This window comes from Pieris brassicae, chromosome 8 (genome assembly GCF_905147105.1).
Source record: "Pieris brassicae chromosome 8, ilPieBrab1.1, whole genome shotgun sequence".
In the NCBI taxonomy this organism is placed as follows: Eukaryota; Metazoa; Arthropoda; class Insecta; order Lepidoptera; family Pieridae; genus Pieris; species Pieris brassicae.
The window spans coordinates 14729119-14752403 of record NC_059672.1 but is presented as its reverse complement, the minus strand read 5'-3'; the positions used below and the strand labels follow the sequence as shown (position 1 = coordinate 14752403).

At 32.6% G+C, this 23285-nt stretch overlaps 1 protein-coding gene across 1 annotated transcript; it reads right to left on the bottom strand.

Moving 5' to 3' along the window:
• Positions 1–1759: 1759 nt before the first annotated feature.
• LOC123713440 (glutamate receptor ionotropic, kainate 2) lies at positions 1760–22844 on the bottom strand. The gene is made up of 20 exons (XM_045667107.1): positions 22601–22844; positions 19917–19993; positions 18491–18646; positions 17641–17825; positions 17151–17308; positions 15248–15389; positions 13942–14109; positions 13838–13858; positions 11603–11755; positions 9788–10006; positions 9126–9376; positions 8102–8281; positions 7727–7858; positions 7292–7429; positions 6482–6680; positions 6168–6399; positions 5257–5372; positions 4200–4355; positions 3651–3659; positions 1760–3577 (listed from the first exon to the last, which is right to left on the bottom strand). The coding sequence occupies exons 2-20, from the start codon at positions 19990–19992 to the stop codon at positions 3431–3433; spliced, it is 2838 nt and encodes a 945-aa protein (XP_045523063.1). The 5' UTR covers position 19993; positions 22601–22844; the 3' UTR covers positions 1760–3430.
• Between the last annotated feature and the right edge of the window lie 441 nt (positions 22845–23285).

The window sequence follows — 23285 nt, the reverse complement described above, 5'->3', positions numbered from 1 at the left end:
ATAAAAGGGAAAATCACAAAGGTGTGAGGTTATCGTAATGACCTATTATTTTCCGGCGCTCATTATGGTAGCTGTCCCTTGCGCCGGATTTGCCCTATATTTAAGCGACACCGCTTTTGTTAGCTATTGTTTGCAAATATAGAGATGTATAGTTAATCACTATGGTATTCAATAAGAAAAATCGTGGAAAAATTAGTATTACTATTTTGAATTAAAACTCGGACAAGTGTTGTAAGATACTTTTTCGTTACAAGTTTATTTAAGATGATTGTACGCATCGTGTTTTTATTGAAACTTTTAAAAACAGACATCTTTATTATGATTAAATATTTATTATTGTTATTATTTTGGACGTATATTAATAAAGACTGTATTGGGTACAAATGAATTAAAAACTGTACCTACAAACGACGCTCTTGAGAGTTTCGGTTTAATATCGGTATGTACATTTACTGGAGCCGTCCAGGGGATTCATTTTGAATATTCATCAAAAATAATAAACGTGTATATGATGTTATGACTGAAAATGTTTAAAAAAATTGCAATTAGTCTTTATAAAAATACGTCGAGAGATCTCAGTCACACGATTTAATGTCGAATTTTATATTTCGTCCCTCTTCGTTTGTTAGTTTGGTTTACCTTCTGACGACATAAAATTGTTCTCCCTACAACAAAGAAATTTGTTGCTGCCACCACTGTTAGTCAATTGGTCGCATAAGCTCCCAGTCCAATTGTATTAAAAGATTCTCGACTTATTTTCAATTATCTCATTATATATCTGCCACAATCTAGATTTATATATTACCTTTAATTTAGAGTGAAACAACGTAATTGTTTGTGGTTAGGTTAGGTTATCATTCATATGAATTCGAAAAATCGTTAAAAACGTGGGTATAGTGTATAACGTTGAAAACTACTGGTTTGCTTGTAGGGATAGTGAATTTAATGGCACGGAAGACAAAGTATCTTCCGCCGCATAGAGGACACCATCAATGAACTAGATGTGATCATCAATAAAAGCGTTGTAGAGCTGATATTTATGGTTGAAATTGTTTGTGATTAATTTTTTAAGCATAAAACTCTTTCATTTGTTATTTATCCTTTCGGGTTCGACTCTTTTGTTATAAATATTTCGATTGAAGATGATTTTTGAAGTGACTTCTTTATCAGCGTTGTAAAAAAAATTACCGTCACATTTTTCCGTTACGCGCCATCTTTTTTTATTGCCCCTACCATTGATTCGAAGCCAATAATAACAAAATATATAATAACGATAACAATGATAGTAATAATTCCATTACAAATATAGAAATTCTGTAATAATCTTAGTAGTAATAAGGTAAAATTAAACAATTGTATTATTTGTATTCGTGTCTATGATAATAAAAGTCTTTTGTTAAACTATATCTTATTTAATTTTATTTAACCAATTTCAGTGAAATTGCATATAGTAGATAATTTTTCGAAAAATAAGGTCATAAAGAAGTTTCACTTTGACGTGTGTACACTAGTACACGCACACCTTTTTTTATTTGAAATGCTTTATCACTTATCGTCGTGTTTAGTATAGGATAAGAAAACCTTAAACATTTTGCATGACGATCATGTATTTTTGGTCTTATTTCTTATAAATATTTAATTATAAGGAAAAATAATACACGTAATAATTCAAACGACTTACTTTATTTATTCTTTAGTCAATTTACGTATGAACTTACAAAATATATTAAGATTGTAGACAACATTTTGGCACACATTGAGCTGTTGTACAAATTAACTGTGTTTCATTATAATAAATTATATTAATTGAATTATCTAGTACATATTTCCATCTATAATAAAATTATTTATTCATTGTGGTCAATTTAATACACCAATCTTACGTCTTACTTATTTATTATACATTAACATTATATCGGCTTATAATGACTTTGAAACTGAATTGATGTAATAATTACTCTTTAATATCAAATATCATTCCTTTTTTTCTCCTATGTATAAACATTTTCATAATGCAATAATGTAACGAATTTTTGTTTATTTTATTCTGTGTTAAAAAAAAAAAACAATTGTACTTAGTTACAATGTTCCTTTTCAAATAAAGATTGACAATAATTACACAGTGTACAATCCCGTGGAACTCATTTAGCATTAACGAACACATACATATAAGTAATGTTACATAATGCCGATTACTACAGTATGTGTTGACCACAATCTCCTGCTAATTGGAAACATACTAAAACTATGTTCACACCATTCCGAAACCGATATAGTGTGAATGGACTTGCAAGATTCAATTATCAATTTAATTATACTAGAAATGCTTAATACCAATGTCATGAAAACTATTTACAAAAGTTATGAAGATTTCAATGATATGATATTTACAAGTTTGGCACAATTGTAAGTTTTGGCAAGTACATCACGGATCTAATACTATAAATGTTAAAACATACGTCACAACGATATATCTTAAACGACGATATGAGTTGTAAGATTATATACATAGATATTTCAATAATTTAATTGTGTCGTCGCATTATGCCATAAGGCCAAAATTTATAAGGCGTACTTTTACTTTTATAAGATTTACATACGCCAAATATGTGTATTTTCAGGTTTCTAATTTATTTGTCTTCTTAGCTGAAGACTTACATTTAGGCAATATATCATGAAAATTCTTACAACATTTCTATGCACACCAGCTTCTTTATTTGTAAGTGGTGTGCTGGCCTAAGTACGCCTTATAAACATCAGTCTTTGGTAGTTTTTGCCACTGGGATAGCATTTAAACCCGATGCTTTTCGATTGTTTTCAAATTACATTGAACGTAAAATATTTAGAATGCACAATTTTAATAAAATTTGAAATTACCTATGATTTGCTTAAATACGTCTATGTATCAATTAGGGGTTGGCAAGTAATGATCGTGCGTAATTATAATATTGTATTAGGCTCGTAAACCTGACCAAAGCGCCATCGTTACACCTAAGACACACCATCAAGTATGTTACAAATACTATCCTCTGGAATTAGTATGAAATTTATAGTAACGATTAGGAGGATTTTATATTGTAAAATGACAAATAAGTACATCGTCGAGCAAAACTTCGACTGGAATTATCAAATCTGCATTTCTATTTACAATTCAGTAGCTGTCTGGCAGCTACTGAAGTCCTTGTCAAGTCACGGTAAGTGTTTGTATCAATATAAATTATAATTGCGCAAATATTTTGTTTCAGTATTGAATACCTGTCGAACGACTGTCAAATACAACCATTTGTCAGTCGTTCTTTTATAAGCATCTACAACTAGCAAAAAATACGCTTAGTGTACGATTGACAGGGTTTTGGGCACGCAATGTACGATATCATTATGTTATCCATGCCTACACATCGCTTGGTGGCGAGGCGGCACGGTCCGGCCGCTAGTGCAGTTGGCTCTTGGTACTGAATCCGTAGTGCAAGTAGGGAGAATCTGCCCCCTCACGAGGTCCACTGCCCCCTCCACTTCCGCCACTAGGACACTTCAGAGCGGATCGTAACTCAGATGCCATCTCCGAACAAAGCGATGCCTGATCGAAAAAGTATACGGTAGAAGTTTTTTGAGGTTTGAAGTAAAAATGTAGGAACTTAGAAATAGTTTACCTCCTCCTTCTGTTCGGTGAGCATAAAAAATAAAAAAAATATTAATGTTTTAATTTATTTTATGCATTTATCTATGTAAAAATTCGAACACCTCTTTAGCCTACAATGCCTGAATAATCTGTCAATGTTTTAAGAATATTATTTATCTATATTGGATTCCAAAGACAATATGAAATGGCAATAATAGCAGAGATAGTTTTACTAGCACAATACCCAAACCACACATTGTACGTACGATCTGACGTCTTTTAAAAGTAAATCTAGAAAAAGGAAAAATCGTTAACACAATAAAAAAATAAAAACACTGGAACTTTAAACACTTTAATAGAATATATGTATTATATTTTTATTTATTTCCGTAATATATATTTTTATAGACAAATAGGTAATCGAGCTTAGGTACCTGAAACAGGTCGTCGGAAAAATCGACGACCTGTTTCAGGTCATGTTACTTAACCAACGTGTATCAAGTAATTTTTGAAACTTGTTGTTTTTTGTATTATATTTACTTCCTGTATAATTAGTAATATTTGTATAAGAAGTACTCACTCTTTCATCAACAGCCACTTTTCGGGACTTCCAGACGAATTCACAAACGGCTATAACACAGGCCACACCCATACCGCCCATGAGCACCACGAACACACCTCCCACATTTGCCAAACCCAGCTCATTCGCCGTTGACGAAGATTTAGATGTCTCATCCTACAAAACGTTTAATTTACTACTCTCCTCATTGAAAGTTGCGGAATTGTTCTGATTCACAATGTAAAAGGGCCTCTTATAGGCCGGGGAAAACTCTTCTTTTCTAAAGATATATACAGTTTCCTCCACGTGTTGTCTATACAGAGTCTTAAAGTCTAAACTTGTACATTATATATATCGAAGCAATAGCAGTACTGTCATCTGCCACTGTCATTATATGTCACAGAGTATATGAATTAACGACAATGTCTAATCAGTTAAAGAATGTTTGTACTCGTGGTGTGGAGATCTAAAAATTAACGACGATTTTATAGTCAATTCTACTCACTATTATTATTAAAAGTAATTTATCATGTCGAAACGTCACTGTCAGCTGCCATTGCTACTACATAATCGACTTTGACATTGTCAATAATTTATTATATGTATCTAGTTATATATGCGTCATATATATATATCTATATATTAGTCGATTATTGGTCAATTAACTTTTACAACAATTAACAAAATTTATTTATCTTAGTCAAAACCGCTTCGTCACAATAGGGTTAAATAACAAATATTTTTAAGGACGGATTGAAATATCATATGAAAATTGAATTGCAGATACATAAGCTAATAATCCAGGTCAGATATTCAAAAGTGACCGCTGCCAAGCTTATGCATAGTTCATTTATCAATGTCTCACTTACAGCGAACCGTAATTCCATCCAAAAAGGCAAACAAAAGTGAAATAGCCTGCAAAATTGCATCATAATGCAACTGCGGCTTTAAAATTTTGCAATTTAGATCGTCATTCCTCAGTCGGTTCAGACTCATTAAAATTTAAACCGTATTTTAGGCGTTTAAAAACTAAAAGGTTTTTTGTAGGCTATGTAAACAAGCCGTAAAATGAACGTACTCGACATGAACCGCCTCCACGCTTCTCTTTCCACCACTTTGTCTTCAATATGTGCAGTTTCCCTTCTTCTTGCAGTTTTAAAACAGCGCCACTTATAGCGGTACGGTATGGTGAATCTACAAAGTGAATAGCTTATATTTTATGACCGAAATTAGCTCTGCATTTCGTACATCGTTCATTTTTGTACGCAAATTAAATTTGGCTGCAATGTAGATATTGTAAATGTAAGTAAAATAAATCAGTGGCGCTACAACCTATTTAGGTCTGGACCTCTGTTTCATGATCATTTGTCAATAGGCAAGTAGCTGATCAGCCTCCTGTTCCCGACACACGCCGTCGACTTTTTGGGGTCTAAGGCAAGGCGGTTTACTCGCGATGTTTTTCTTCACGGTTCGAGCGAATTTTAAATGCGCATATACAAAGAAAGTCCATTGGTACTCAACCAGGGCTCTAACCTACGATCTCAGTGATGAGAACCGCACGATGAAGCTACTAGGCCAACATTGGTATACAAGTAAGCCTCTGCAAAAGCAAATGCTTATTAAATTTACTCAGTTGTTTATCTTACGAAACCCATTTCGGCCTTATTTACACAAAGCTATATAATTTAATATTACGAAGGGAACAACCCCATGTAATTAAATCGAACTATGAATATTAAATCATTGAGGCACAGACGGCCTTATCACAGTCACCGATCCCTCATCCAATACTCATTAATATCGTGAAATGACAGTCTCAGTCAGCGTCGAACGTAATTTACTTTGAGTTTTGTGCTGATTTGTGTCATATAATTAATAAAATAGATTTTTATTAAAATTTACATAATCCCTAAACACCACGCTTATGTTACACACTTTTTTATTATTGAAATATATATAGCCTTCATTATAATTCTTTTATACACTTACTTGGCGGCATAGCTATTCCATATCCTTTAGAGTCCAGCATCCCACCAACTTGCGTCAAGTCGCAATTCCTTTCCACAACGTATTCAATTGTCGTCGATTCCATGAGGTATGCATACGCTCCCTTACCCCTCATTACTCTTTCCTCCCCTTCTTTATTACTAGTTGTGAATACTGACGGCCTAGCTGACTCCATGAAAGACCACATTCTTTGGTACGTTGAGAAGTTTGAGTCCTACGCCAATTTATTGAGTTAAAACTCAGTTATTAAGTATTTTAACAGTCATAGCTTATCTTCATTAAAGGATTGTACGTACTCTGAAAAAAGCTGCAGTGGAACCTCCTTTCAAAGCTCCATACTTGATCTTGGTTTGCTTTGCCAAGTCTTCAGCACTTTCGATTGGGGAGTCCATCCTCTCCACCGTAAGAAAAGCTGCCAGATTTGCGGTGTATGAAGAGATCATAATCAATGTAAAGAACCACCACATCCCTGCTACCATCCTGGTTGAGACAGCTCTGGTTTGGTTTAAAAAAATGTGTAAATTTAGTAGTATTTGCCAATTATTCGTTAAAATTTTGATACGGATGGATACTATTTTTTGATACATTGGAAAATATTTACAAGAAATTAGTTCTATTTAAATAGGTTTTGGAAATGTTTTCATAATATATTATTTCTAGCGTTGAAATGACAAATGTAAAATACCTAATCGCGTTCAATGTTGATATTACTAAAGTAATTGAGATATTTGTTTAAACCAAATACACATTTTAAATAAATAGCGGGTACTAATATCACACACGGTTTTAAGTTACGAAACAAAAGTCATGTTGATGCAGCAAGCTATGGATACTACAGAAGCCCTGCTAGCTAACTCCAATTTATCTCACATCAATTAGCAACTAAATTACAAACTTGAACTATCTAGTGAAAACCTGAGTAGTTGAAATCGCCACACACATTCAAATTGGTCACTCAGACCACCGAAGCTTGAAATTCACAAAGGGCTGCGGTCGCTTTGTTACTAATTAGTTAACTTCTTCAACAATCGATTTTTTTATCCTTTGTAAAATCAAGTTCGGCGTGTGCTGTGATCTTTTGCAATGACTTTTCATTTGTAACTTACTTCGGTGCGATATCCGAACCTTGCTGCATCAATGATCCAATGGTGAACCATAGCGAGTTCAACAGTGTGAACTGATTCTCCAGCACCGGCGGCTCGTCAACACAGTTCCGGGGATTGTCCCACTCGTACGGGCTGAACCTGCGCCCAAATACACCCAGTCATTTGCTGACTTCACTATCCATTTGACCCCAGAGCCAATTTGGCGGACGAACACGAAATTTTATAATGGGTTTGGTGGTGTGATTTTGTTAGGTTAATTTCATATTTCGAAAGCAAGCTGCAACCTGAATTGGAACACATATAATGATGAGCTTTCTCCTTTATAAATCCTTCATTAATTCTCCTGTGAACATCGCTGTGGTTACCATAACATCAAAAATAAACGTTAAGTTTATCTTTGATATTAAATAAACTGCCATTTTGTTCTACTCTTACTTGGGCAAAAAGTCACAGCTCTGTTGCATGAGTGATCCGATGGCAAACCATAAACAATTTGCTAGTGAAAATATGTTCTCCATTTTTTCGCCGTCTGGTGTGCGTGATTGGTGCCATTCGTACGGCGTAAACCTAATGGATGGTTTAAAACACAACAAAAGAGACATTTTACTGAAATATTGGACTATTTTATTATTATTTTATTTAAGTATAACAATTCTGAAACATGGATATTATTAGTTAAGGTACAAAAAGTGTTAATATTATTTATATTTAATGTAGTATTTGTACATAATATAGTGAACTATATCTACATATATATCATCATAAACATCATATTTTAAATCTTAAACCAAAGATATTTGTCATTATTACCTTGCAAGTATAAATAGTAGAACAGAGACTCCTAGGTAGGCGGTGGCCATATATATCCAGACATCTAGTGATAATGGCGATAGGAAGGAAAATAGATTTGGTGGTTGTTTTATCGGCTTGCGGTAGAGTACTGATATTCCGAGATTCATAAATGGCATCGTGAAGTCTACAACTTGTTCCCTACAAATATTATAATAATTTATAACAGATAACATACGGTGAAATAAAAACTAGTTGATTTATGTTGGTATCAAAATTTCTAAATCAATTTATATTTTTTCACTGTTATTTTATAGCAGTGTTGTAATTATAAGTAATTAATGCGGTAACTCTGTGATATATCTTGGTTAAACTTGGAGAAATAAAAAATAAACATTTGGATAAATTGCATCAATGTCCATGACTTATATAAAATAGTAAAACGTATAACCGTTCATTGAGTATAACAATTGAAACATATGTATACTCTCTATTCGCTTTTGTTGTCAGAAAGAGAATCTAATTTTAAAACCGTATTTTAAATCGTCTTTCCTTACGCATCGAATGTATTTTACATTACTTTAAAATCTTTATGAAAATATTTACTAAGCATACTTTAAATAGAATATCATATGAAAAGCTTTAGATGTCACATTTCCATAGTACTACATCTTCAGTTAAATATTGCAAAACTCTTTGGATTTGTCATCACGTTTCGTACGAACGCTGTTCTTTAATTAAACATCTCGGAGCTGCGCGTTAATGCACACATCTAGCTTCTCTTAATACATTCTCAGGTCATAGAATTTATTATGAACTCTTACTTTCCGCATTCGTAGCTCAAATTACTTCTATAGTTTATTAGTACGTTAAGACATTTAAGATTTATATTAAAAAAATCCCTTTACATTAATAACAGCTTTGAAGTTTTAAGGAAGATTAAGAGCCTGAAGCTTTTCACTATCTACTTTTATATAAATTAAATACGTCCGTCAAATCGATATACCAATGAAAAGAAAAGACTGCCGATAAAAGTTGTTAATACCTGTCGTATGTAATAGTGAGGTCGGCTATCGCTAAATCGGCCCTTTGTTCCAACAATTCCCGTATCATCCCGTCCCATTCCTTGCTCTCCCGGTTATATGACCCGTACCGACCGTCAGGGGCTAGCTTGAATGTGTAATTGAAGCCGAGAACTTTTGATATCTCATGAATTAAATCGATCGCATATCCCTCAAATTGCGCGTTGCCAGTTAATTTTTCACTCGCCTCCTTTCTCATGCAATATGGTGCACTCTATGATGTGAAATTGTACCAAAGATAACTTTAATAAGGCAGAATTCGACATTCGAACACGAAAAGTGATTTAGTAAAGAACTAAATCACTTTTATCGTTCGTGATAGGAAACAACTATGCTTTTGAAATATAATAATTATAGTGACAGTTAAATGTATGTCTCGAAGCGAAAATTGTAACCGTTTAAGTGGTCGTTTTTAGTGGTATATTAATCTTAATTCTGTAATATTTTATGGCTGTTCTCGATCTCCGGGTATAGGTGCGTACAATGAAGAAAGAATACGACCACTGCATACATTGAAAATAAAAAGAGCGTACCAGAGCCCATTGACGTAGTATTGAATATTAGTACGGTTTTGTAAGTACATAGTTATATTTTTCTTTTGTATTCAGCAACTAACTGTACTTACCAGAATTGTTGTAACAATAAGCGTTTTGTTTTGTAAAATTTCCACTATTTGCTTTTGGTTATCGCCGTAAGACCTCGTATAGTTTACACCTTCGGATGAGTTCCATATTCCAGCCTTTTGTAGGCCGTCCCGTGTCAGCTCTATTATGTCAAGGGTAAAGTCGCTACGAAAGCCTTGATGGTCGAACTTTATAACTCCCGTTAAACCTTTCATTTCCACCTGTTTGTTGAAGAATGAAAAGTTCACTATGAAAGATATTATGACGCCAACATCGCGATTAAAATTTTATTGAAAGTGAAACGCTTGTTAGAATGAAGTTTTACGAAAAGGCTGTTGATTATTTTTAGGTTTTGTTGCCTTAGAATTTATTTTTTAGTACTTGAATATAACCGTTAATATTATATGTGGAAACTTCAAATCTTTTCGATCAAAGCAGTCTTCCACGGAACCATATCCTAACTTAGTCACAAAACAAAAATATTAATAAAGAATTGTTAAGAATCCTATCGTATTCTAACATTTAAATAAATTTAAAACACTTTATGATTAATAATGTTTTTATTTTGCAAGGAGGTATAATTTCCTGAAATAAGTTTGAGATATACTTATACCGATATATATAATTTAAAGTAAGAATTTCGAAGCGACTCAGAATATATATTATCAACATATAGTCATAATGTGTTAATATATTTACTCATACTACAGAGCCCTCGTCTCGGCCCTAACTGGTGCTATACCTATTGTAGCTGTCAAGATACACATGAGCAGAGCTTCTAAGCTTCATATTGTACTCATAACATGAGAATTAAGTCTACTTTATCTGTAGACAGTATTTTGTCTAAAGCACCGACTTAATAATCACGAGTCCATATATATAATAACGTTTACCTTTCTTCCGCAGTTGTTAACATAAATGAGGAAGTAGATTTGTTTGCATAGTACCTAATACAGTGTATACGTATATGGGGTATTTTGATGAAGTATTGTGTACTCGTAGTAGGCGTGACTAGCTATCGGAATAGAACTGTACATGTATCACATATTTCACATGGCATTAAGTGGGTATTTACTTAGATTACTATTAGCTCACGTGGTTATGTAATTATTTTCACAAAAAATAAATTCCGTAGCAGGTCGCGCACGACAGAGTTTTATGTTTCTAGCATTATACTGGATTTTCTGTGCATTTCTTAATTATTATCTTTTAAAAATCTTCTACATAAACTTAATATATAAGATTTGCTATCTTGTTCAATCGCGACTTTTGTAATTCTTGTATTTCGTATTCTGTTGTATTGCATCGCAATTCATTAATCCGTGAGATTACCTTTTTGGTTTTTAGTTTATTTTATTAATTATGTTTGTATTATTTTAGATTAGCGCTTCTTGCACTTTATACATCATATTTCTTTTTCTAGTTTTTTCCTTACTAGCGTTGCATGGAAGAGATCGCTTGCTAGCGATAAGGCCCGTTCCATCCCTAACGTAAATAACGAAGTGTAAATAAATAAATATTATACGAATGACATAGTTGCTATTTATTATTTACAAAAATTTACTAAGCCAATACGTTATTCTCGAAATTAAAAATTTAAATATAATATTAAATAATTAATACATAAGATACACAATTATGCTTAAAAAGTACGGCATATAGGAACAATTTTATTTAAATATTTATTAGCTACTTGCACTTTTTGAATATTGAAATAAAAATTAATGTTCTTTGTCATCCTTACACAAATAAATATAAATAAGACGAATATATATTTTTACTAAAAGCAGGCGTTATATTTAAGAAAATGTACTCACTATCTTCATATAGTTTATAAGACTGTATCCATGAGGCCATGTATCTTCCGCCTCACACGAAAGCGGACGGACGTCGATTTGCTGGGACGTGTCAAGGTCGTGAAGGGCTTTCGCGAACAAATGGACAGCGTCGTACATCAGTGCCGTCTCAGTCTATAATACAAATCATTTTTAAATTTTCATAGAGTAAAGATTGTTAGTTTGTAATCTCTGAAACTATTGAATCTATTATGAAATTTCTTTCACATGTACATAGCTACATTATTACTGAGGTAATGTTTGCTTGTCATATTTGCGTTATACGGAAATGAAGTCGCCCAACAGCATAATTTGTCGAGGAAGCAAGGAAATCGTTGCGAGCTTTAAATGTTTGAAATCTTTTGTTGTTGAACTCACATACGAGTTAGACAAAGATTGTTAATTTAATAGTAAACTAAGGTATATCTTATCCATCTCCAATATCAATACTCTTTTGCAAAAAATAGGCAATGTATGTTTTTTTCTCTACTTCAATGTATATTACGAAAAATAGGTTTCAGTAATTTGACGATTAATTGGCATGTTACTTGTAGAATCCTGGCGTGATACTTTGCGTTGCAAAATTAAATTTTGAAATTAACAACAGAAATATAATGAGTATTGTAAAATTGCTTTACTAATTTCGGCAACTGCTAAATCGATATTTTTTTATATTTTCTGCAAATCAAATGACGTATAAAAAAATACGTGTAAAGAAATAAGAGCCTATAAAATGATAGACTAGAAGAAGGTTGTTCGTTCGCTCGTTCATACGTGTCTGAACGGCTAATTGTGAGTCGTTTAACTGCCCAGAGGACTTGGCAATGGTATTATAAAAAGAAGATAACGATGCATGCAGACGGTTAATGAAGAAAACGATGCACTGAACCCAGAGATGATACCAGTCTGCAGAACTATCCTTTCATATTCTAGCACAACTATCACAAAAAGATCTTTCCACCCAAAGAATGAGGCAATCATCTTTTTTCCTTGTCTTCTACCTTTCTTTACCTTAGTTGGCCTATCCTCGAAAGGAAACACCCACTGAGCTGATTGTCTTTTGGTTTTGGGTTCGTAGCAATTTATCCATCTTTCATCACCTGTGACGATGTCAGCATTTGAGTCACCGCCATTGACTTTATCTAACATTTGGCGACACAAGTCCATGCGAAGGTATTTCTGGTCGTCGGTTAAAGTATGGGGAATCCATCTGGTACAAAGCTTCCTGACGCTTGAATGTTCGTGTAATATTTTTTGAACTGGACTCATACTAGGTACACTCTCTTATCTTCCTCTATAATCAGCACTGTTAACTCGTTAAACCAATTGTAAATAGTGGCACGAGATGGGGCTTCATTAAGAAATGCTAATCGCAGCCTATCATAGCTTTGTTGTTGAGTAAGCCTACAACGAAAGTCATAATAAATCATTGACCGAAAATTTTCTCGCGTTAGGTTCATCTTCACGTGTAACAAGAGTTTTAGATTTGCCCCCAATTCACAAAAACAAATGACAAATGTTGAGTGAGTTCTAAAATTGAAATTCAAAAAGTTTTCATTAGCAATGTTCTTAACTGGCCAGTTCTAAACATTTTCAGTGTTACCCACGTAGAAGTTCTGGATTTGACCCGACGGTCAGGAGGAAGCATTTGGTTGCCAATATCAAAAAATACCCGGCCCGGACCCCTAAATTACTCCATGTTGCTCAACTTCAGTTTGTTCGAAACTGTGCTTCATAGATTCTGGAGGATTTGTTTTCTGATGAAGCTAGTCTCTATGTATGGAGAGGACCGATATCGAAGACGAAAACGTTATGCGCTATGTTTCGAAGAAATCGCACCTTTTGACGGACGCTATGTTATGTTTTGGGCAGCAATTGATTAAACGGAGCGTAAGGATTAAGTGTTCGTAGAATAGAACTATTGTATAGTTTACAAGGTTGGTTCAACAAACAAAAATATACTCCATTAAGTTTATTATTATGTATTTGAGAAATGTTCAATACCAACAAATTGCTTTGCATTGGTTTACATTTAATACTGATTTACTAAAAATTTGTGATTATGACCAATATTTATATTTATATCAATATTGTATAAAATAAAGCTTTTTATAATACCAAATACAAACACCTTTTTTAAAAATTCTTCATTACAATGAAAAATCTTGCCAAATCTAAAATATAAATATACTTCTTTTGGCATGAAAATTCACTCACCTTAATAAAAGTCATGTTTTCCTGTAAACAAACGCAACAATTAAATTCAAATCCCAAGACGCGTATAAATCGAAATAAATACAGCAATTTGAAAGAAAAATTACCTTAGCTGAGGTGTGTCCCAGTTGTAATTTTCTTCCCTTTCTCGCTTCATCATAAACCCAGTCCCTGACTACTCTTTGTACTTCAGCTCTCTCTGGATCAAGCAATCTCAGTGCAGTAATATTCGTGCCGCCATATTTGAATTCCTCTAGATCTACACTATGAAGATCCTGTGACACATTCATAACTTTAGTTGTAAGTTTTAGGGCAAGATAAGCTTTAGGAGTCTATACATAGGGCTATCGCTATTAGACTCACTGGGAGGTAGCCAACGCATTGCAAAAAAGTGAGGGTAGGCTGGTGGATAAATACTAATCTACGCACCTACCTTTACAACGAACGAATAGTATTTATCCAAGTAACAATATGGAATATTAATGTTAATAATAAAAAAAATACTCTATATGATAATTAAAACTGAATATATTAATCAATTAATATTAATTATCCAATCGACGTTAGCGTTTGTAATTAATATTCTACCGATTTTGACTGAGGGAATTATTCAAATCGGCATTTTCCAAATTTCATTCATTTAATAAAGCTTGTATTTGAATTCGTAGTTACAGATGTCTGAAATAATTAGATTTTAATAGACAGATGTACTTGTCTAATTCATGATTTTACATTGCTGCATCTGCTAGCTGTGTCCAAAATCTAAATGTTAATCGTTGCGGTGGTAACTATTATTATTCGGATGGCTAAGACGCTCAGTCTTATTTCTACCAAAAATCTACAATGCAATTAGGAAGAATAAACTTAAGCTAGTTTTAAAAACTTAAAGTTAGATGTTATATGTATAAACATATATTTTTTCGTTTGTGTATTGATTGTATTTTGTTTTTCTTTTAATCCTAAATCCTTATTTTCTCAATGAATTTGTTTTGTGGTGTGGCCCTTATTGTTTTTTTTTGTGTTTTTGTACTCTTAGTTTATATATACTGCAGTCTGGACTCAACGATCGATTCTACGTACTACTGACAAATTGACTTTAACGCATTGACAACTTACAACCTGTAAGATTGCGTGGAGTTACCATATAATAATACGAATGGCATTGCTTGATGTTGCCATTCTAATAATACAAATGACATCGTGTTCGTTTATTACGCAATCTCTGACATATACATCTAATTATTTCGCAATGATAATAACATATAAAATAATCGCAATTCAAAAAAGCATAATAGAGCACAATAAGATATAAATAATATAACAAACTTTTATCACATAGGAAGCATGTTTGCCTGATTGACCGATTCAACAATGATTGCATAAACAAGAAAAGATTTTCTTTATTGTACTCACTAAAGATGTTATGAGGTAACTGTGGTAGTCGGACATCATTCCAATCTGCTGTGCCTGTTGTAATACATCCCTTATCCTCTCCGTAGCACAATCTAGCACTATGTGTGACTCAGCGGAATTCTTTATTTGCTTGAGAAGTGGCCTAAAATATATCATACTTACTTTACTTCAATTGTGTTTTATTCTTGTAATGTTCATATCATTTATATTTCATAGCTCTTATAAGAAATCATAAATAATAAAAATCTATATTAGTTTATTCGCTAGTGTTTAGTAAGATTATTATTATTGTAGACAGGCATTTCTCATAATTTTTTTTCATGAAAGTATAAGAATGAAGCCTACTAAAAACTCGGTACATTGCTAAAGACTGAGAATTGCGGCACATTTTATTTGGTGAAATGCTTCGACTTCTGTTTTATTGCATTAAACATTTAGTTATTAAAGCAGTTAAAATAATTATCGCATTATATTTATAGATCTACTATTTAGTTATAATGGCTTTGCATAGAGTTCCTAAATACACATAGGAGAGAGTTTAGCGTTACTTTGAAAGTAATTTACTATCTACACAACAACAAATAACACTTGTAATAGCTCTCAAGAGACTGTATGTCAACCGTAAGTACGAATCGCTGTATGTTCTTGTCATAACGTTAGACATACTAGCTTTTAATTTATACTGTCGAATATTATCGGTATTAATCCATGAACTATGTAACTGATACGAGTTTTGATAGTTATCCTTTTATTAAAAAGGAATTAAGGAAATTCAATTGAAGCGAACAAAAACGACTATTTGATTTTATATCGGAATATTGGTTATATTCAATATCTGTATTAAAGCTAAAACTATTATATTAAATTCTTCAAACTAATTAAACACTCTTTCGATCTTAATTATCATGTCAACCTCCACAGTAACAGACATATACACACAGGCTATACGAAAATAAGTACTATTTTTAATATAAGACATTGTATTATATACAAAAAAGTTAAAATGGAAATGGGCCGGTCACATTGGCCGCATTTGTGATGGCAGATGGGTCCAAAAGGCCCTTAATTGGAATGGCCCAGTGGGAAGAAAAAAGAGAGGATGCCCACCAAAAACTTGGGAAGACGAAATAAAAAGGTTAGCGGGAAACAAATTGGAAAATTGTCGCAAGGAATAGGGACAAGTGGAAGAGTTTGGAGGAGGCCTTCACTCCATCGTAGGTCGAGTACCAGTGAAAACATATATAACATGGACTTAGTGTAACTATATTGGTCTAATAAAGGCTATTTTTGTTTTATTTTGTTTAGTTGCTGTTTACGACATTGCCGTACCTAGAGTTTATTGTTTAGGGGCCTGTGCCAGTGTTTTTTTCTTAGTTCCCTAATTTATCTTCAGTTTCGCTCAACAAATAACGTATGAAATTCATATTCATTTCTAAAAGATTCATATAAGAATGAAATCTTTTACTTTGTGAATGGCAGGTTTTCATAGAACCAGTTTTCAGAAAAACAAAACATATATGCTTCTTTACTTACTAATGGAAATCAATGTTATTTAATATTTTATAATTAATTTACATTGAGGTGACATTTAAATTGCGTAAATACTCTGGAAAATCTAATTATAAATATAAGCTAGTATTTTCTGAATGTATATAATAATTTACCAATAATTTATGGAAAATGTTTAAACACTATAATTTTCAATGACGCTTATATGAATTATAATTTCTATATGGGCACTATTATTTATTAAATAATTGTGTTAAATATCGAACGTTACCTTCGTTCGTAATTGTTCTTCGAAGCAAGTGTCGAAATCTATTTCTTCGACGTAAAATAGCGTAGTAAAGGTCGAGTGAGATTAAACTATTAACCACAACTGGAATTAGACAAGTTAAATTACCTGTAGTCGTGAGAATCGGGCAGTTGTCTGACCGCAACAGGCAATTCAGACGGCCCATGGGCTTTCAGTAACTCTTGAAGTCGGACCAGACCGTCGCTATTCTCGTAAACTATTGTGAAGGACTTCCATCCCCAAGCTCGAACTAGATCTACGTATGCCTACAAACAATTTATTCGCTTGAGTGGTGTTCTAAATTTGAATATCTACCCGTTCTATTATTACAGTACATTTTGGTAACATAAATCGATGTATAATATTTTTTATTTAAAACTAAAAGTTAACATATTTTACACAAAGGAAAATTCTATTGTTCCCATTACAATTACATAAATTACACGTAATATCTTTATCACGTAATATATATATCTGGTGTATTAAACGAGTTAGCTTCATACATTTTATAGTAGAACAGTAATAGGTAAAATATTTCGTTGATTAAAGTATGTATCGTATACAATGAACCAGGCTTGTATTATATAAAACCACTCACCCGGCTAAGTGCCGCTGGGTGAGGATATAAGTTAACTAGACAGGACTCCCGCCTTGTACGATAATCCCATCTGGTCTCCAGGTGGGGCAGTTCCATTGTGTCACATATGGACTGAACATGGGCGGCTGCAGGTGCGGATTGCGGCCCAAATATAGCCGCCACACCACTCCGAAGTAGGTGACATACTGAATTATACAATTTATTTTAAAATCTCATAAATAATTAACTACGGCACAACTAAAATTCTGTACCAAATCACGAAATTGTCCTAAGTATGTATGTTTTAATTTATTTTTTTAGAATTTGGAATTAGAAGAATACATATATACTGAAAGTCTATACGTCGATACACTGTTTTTAGTTACTTTCCTTTATTATTTTTATTATTGTAAACGCAAGTGTTAGAATAAGTTGGAAAACGTTTTTAAAAAATACTTGACGGTTGCTTAGTAATTAGTTAAACAATACAGTTTTATTATATTATATGTATGGGATGTAAAAACATAACACTTTCTGCCTTTTTATGAAAAGAAAACCTACTCTTAGGTTTATTAAATAATAATTTGTAGGGTAGTTTGAATAAAAATGTAATGACGGTCTTAAGAACGACGTGCAAATTTCTTATAGATATAATGAATTTACCTTACCGAATCTTTTGATTATAACATACTTGTAATGAGTCCCTACAAGATAACTACAAATTTTATTAGATATTTAAGGTGAGAGTGAGAATACAAAATAAATTCTCAACATTTACTTTACAAAATATCGTCTGCAAAGACAAAGACAAGATAGAAGCCATTATAGTAACAAAAAGAAAATTGAGATCAGACTTTCGTACTTTACATACCTCTTTTAGAAGCGTGGAAGCTATCCTGAGGCGATATAGTTTCTACTTGCGCGAGTAATTTCGCTCGTGGCAACACTGCACGGTCCGCGTTAACCCTCTCCACTGCGTAACGGAACGCAACCTCTTGTTTGTCATCCTCGGGGTGGAAGAGGCCGCCTGTTACGAATATCCAATTGTTTCACAATTATATTGCCTTGCTATAATGTCAGAATGCTGAATATACTCAAATCCGAACCAGTTTTACAGAAATAACTTCTTTGCAAACTAGTTTTATATTCCAAAAGAACGAAAAGAAAACTGATATCTCTATAGTAAACGTCGAATATTTAACTTCTACTTCTTCTTCTATCTACTTACTACTCTTGAAGTTCTTGTAAAAATGTGCTTTTGCTGTAAAAACTGCTTAAACATTTCTTGTCTCAACAACAATGGACAAAAATATAAATTTTCAATTCGGATAAACCCATTTTAATTAAATTCCCAACAAAATGAAACCATAAAATTCGAATTTAATACAAACTATTGTGTACAATAAGTAAGAACTAGTGTGGCGAAACCACATTACAGAGCGCTGAAACTTTTAAAAATTTTGTTTCATTAGGGAAAATGTTTGTGAAAAGGATCTCAACATTGCTTTTTGAAATGAAGCTGGATAAAATGTTCACATTCTAGATTTTCCACACCGTATGTACTTTTACAATAAAATTATAACAATAAATATTTTATGAATGTAAATGTTGACACCATCAACCATTCCATCCCTTTATGTAACAATAATCTCATAGGGGTGTATAATAAATATTTTACAATTGATTTAACGAAATAAAAAAGTCTATAAAATTGTTCGTTTAATTTGTAATAAGTGCGATCAGCAATATTACTGAAAATTTTATGTTTACAATGATATATGTAAAATGGGTTTTACGTCAAAAGCGAATTTGAAAATTATAAAATATTGAAAAAGGTTTTTTATTACGATTTATGATAATCTAGTAATCTAAAAATAATCCAGTGGATCATCTGAAAAACATACACCCTTAACTTTAGTTTACATGAATTCTGTAGAATGTAAGAAGTAAGTTCCTGATGAAAACCCTTAATTATTTATTTTTCTTTTAGTGAGTCTATTGAAGATTAAAAAATTTTTTAAAGCAACTTTATGTCAGACGGCAACAATTGTGTGATATTCACGTTTTTGTACACTGTCTCCGCGACAATAACAAATACTTATTATTATTAAGTAATGAAATAATAAAATAAGTTACCTTTTAAATGGAAACCTGTCAATTCACTTGAATTGTTGTAACAATGTTTTTATAATAATATACATATTTCATGCAGTTAGTAACCTCCATCGTCATAATAAGGTATTATAATTTGAATTAATTTGGTCTTAGTAATATAAACTGTTGTTTGTGTAACTTACCAATACGAATTGTATCGGGTAAGGCGGAGAGATGGCCGAAAAACAAAATGAGAAAAACCGCCTTAGCCCCTCTCATTCTGAAACAAAGAAAACTTTTACAATATCTAAAGTTTTTATTCGTATAGCTATTGGGATACAATATACGATGACCCTTAAACTTTTCAGACACCCTTTTTGACTAGTTAAATAAAATTTTATTTTTATAATACTTTTTGATTTGAAAAAAAATACAGTTTCGATGTATATTCTGATGGAAGTCTAATTTAGATGCGGCTTGAAATACTGTACTATGAGATCCTTATTAGAAGTCCTTCTACCAAGATCTAAGCCGTCATCTTTTCATTAGTAAACCTAATAACTATGTAAAAACAGGCACTGGTTCGTTCAATAGCGGGGTCAAATGCAGAAGCCTTTACAAAGGATCCTAATGTCGAAATCATCAGCGGATGCCAACTAATTTATGTGCCTTTCATAACATACCTCCGGAAGGTTCTATTTTTGTCAAAATTCAAGTCGTGCGTCTCGGTATTGTCATAATTCTTTTTCCTTATCTTATTACCAGTGTTACCCTCTGTTCCCGTCAATTGTCTTTTTCATTCCTTAGTCTCTTATCCTACTCTCTCTATCTTATATATATTAACACTGATCTTAATTGAAATCGTATTTATTGCCTTGTTACGTCATCGTTCTTATCGAAACTAAATATTATATTTACGGTAAATATGCTGAATTTAACATGAGATGTCCATACATCTGATTAGCTTTTTAATATTTATAATCAATTAAAAAGCTTGTGCTTTAGGTATCAGCACACGCCTGATGTGTGTGTGCCTGATACATACCCACGCACACTCTCCTGACACTCACTCACGCATACATGTACACATCCTCTCTCTCTATCACACAGACACATACACACTCTCTCACACACACACCCTTGCATATACCCATATATTTTTAAATAGTCATTGTTTCTATATTTGCTATCTAGTTTTATACAAAAACACAGGTATTGGAAGCAGAATATACCACACTTTATTTTATGTGCCGTTGACATAAACAAGGTAAGTACTATCATGCTATTATGGTCAAACACATTTTTGAGTCATACAAATTGTTTGAAGCAAATGAATCCCAAGGAATATTATCATTTAAATATACATCAAATTTATAAAAAGCTTTATTGATTGATTTACGTTCAACGAGAGTTTTGAATTTATTCAATGATTCAAACTCCCAATCGTTTGAGAACTAGTTGTAAATACGAATAAAATTTCCATATAAGGAGTGGTTTATCTACTAGAGCTTAGTTGGTACGTACGCTTAAATTAGTTCTGTTTCGAGTATTATACAGGTGAAAGTCACCATTTGTTTTAAAATCGTTTATATTTTTTTTGTACATACAACAAGGCTTCATGAATGTGTTGACTTATATCATAATATTTTATTCCTGAAACTTATACCGTACCGATTCCCTTGAGGAAACACAACAAATACACCGAACAGTTAGCTTCTACAACACATCCTATCCCTTCATCCTATTTTAAATAACGGTCTTGGATCCTCGAGTAGAATGTGTAAACGTTTTGTAAATTTTAATACTATAGTACATAGAATTTCTCTTTCTAATTCAAAACTTTTTACCAGCCTAGCCTTCTTACTAGAAGAGTGTTAGTGGAACACTTTACAGCCTGGGTAGCCTGTAAAGTGGCAGTACATAAGGGACTACCCACGCGCAAAAAATATCCTTTAATATAATACGAATTGAAGGGAACTTCACACATAGAACGAATAAACTGAGAGGTATATTTCGATACGCCAACAAGGAAAAAATAAAGGTATTGTCTTCGTTTATGTCTGTGCTTTCCAATACTTTCTTATATAAATACTTGAATTATGTCTATAATAAATAATGAAAATAGGTTTTCAATACAAAATAAGAGCAAACTGGAATAAGGATAAGTTAATTATTAGTTATTTTAGTTGATAATAACATAGCACTTAGACTTTATAAAACTTGATTCACATAACAATGCGGATAAAGCCGTGGATGGCAATAAGTATATTAGAATTTCTTTTAAATTATTTCAGTTGAAACATTTAATAAATAGTAATGTTTATAATAGTTTGTTAGCTTTATTTCAAGAGCATTTAACTGAAAAGTCTGGAACTCGCAATTTTATTTATATAAAATTTGAATTTCAAACTTAGAACACAATTTATTATCAAATTTTGATGTTTATTTTTTCTTTAATATAAGACAATTTATTTAATTTAAACAGCAAGTGAAATAACGAGCAATTTCAGTAATAATGGACGTTATATTTAGCAGAGGAATATCGAAATTGTACCTATACATCTTACACTTAATCGTACAACAACCTTCGATCCGCCTCAATGAGGAACAAATCAATCACGCCTTATTTAGCTACGTCTTTGATCTTTTATTTTTGATGGTAACATCGACTTTACACACACTACATAACATTTCAATAGTTCTAATGATCGCTACCTATTTGTTGTTTGACTATGCTACGATAAATCTATTGAATGCTTCAACACATGTCTTTCCATACATCGTCATACTAATTTAATAAACTACACACCGTCGACCCTTAAAAGAAGGTCATGGGGCTCCACTAGATATATCAGACAAACCCTAACAAAACTATACTACAACATACCTGTTTAATTAATCAGTTTTTAATAACTTCATAATTACTCCAATTACATATTGAAAACACTTCACAAACACCAATCGCACGGAGGAAACATTGCAAACAATAGTATCATTCGTTTAATGTCTGTCGGTTTGATAATAAGCGATTTCCGATACAGGATTAACTCGATTTAATTAATAATGGAATGGATATCGATTAAAATTCGATTCGCGAATGGATTTAGGGTGTAAATAGGCTGAGGGACAGCCAGCCGCGAGGTTGGCGTCGACAGGCTGGCGGGGTTCTGCCGTGGAAGCCTTACGGCGCATGCGCGCTGCCTCCCTTCCCGGTAACCATTCTGACTGAAGCACCGAGACCGAATTCTGGGTTTATTAAATTACTTCACGGCGAAATATTTTAATGACTCCCATTATATAGTAAAGACTACCCACAATACGGTGTTTATTTAAAATAATTGTAAATAAAAAGCTTGGAAGAAATGTTAAAGGGCTGCCGGTGAAATTTAAATATTCATGTTCACGTCTTGTCTTAATTTATTCAAATAACATCACTTTATGATGGTTTTAAACATGAATTTAGCAAAAACTGAGTGTATATTCTGATACATAACAAGATAGCAAAACAATTTCTTGAAGACAAGTTGACACAATGTTGTAATTTGTATCTAAAATGATGTTTATCATTCATC

Bases quoted from the DNA above. Each gene is read 5' to 3' on its own strand.
- LOC123713440 (XM_045667107.1), bottom strand. From the start codon at position 19,992: ATGAGAGGGGCTAAGGCGGTTTTTCTCATTTTGTTTTTCGGCCATCTC. The intron at 17,826-18,490 runs GTATGTAAAGTA...TGTATAATTCAG, and splicing joins CTTCCACGCTTCTAAAAGAG to TATGTCACCTACTTCGGAGT. The intron at 6,400-6,481 runs GTACGTACAATC...AAATTGGCGTAG, and splicing joins CCACTGCAGCTTTTTTCAGA to GACTCAAACTTCTCAACGTA.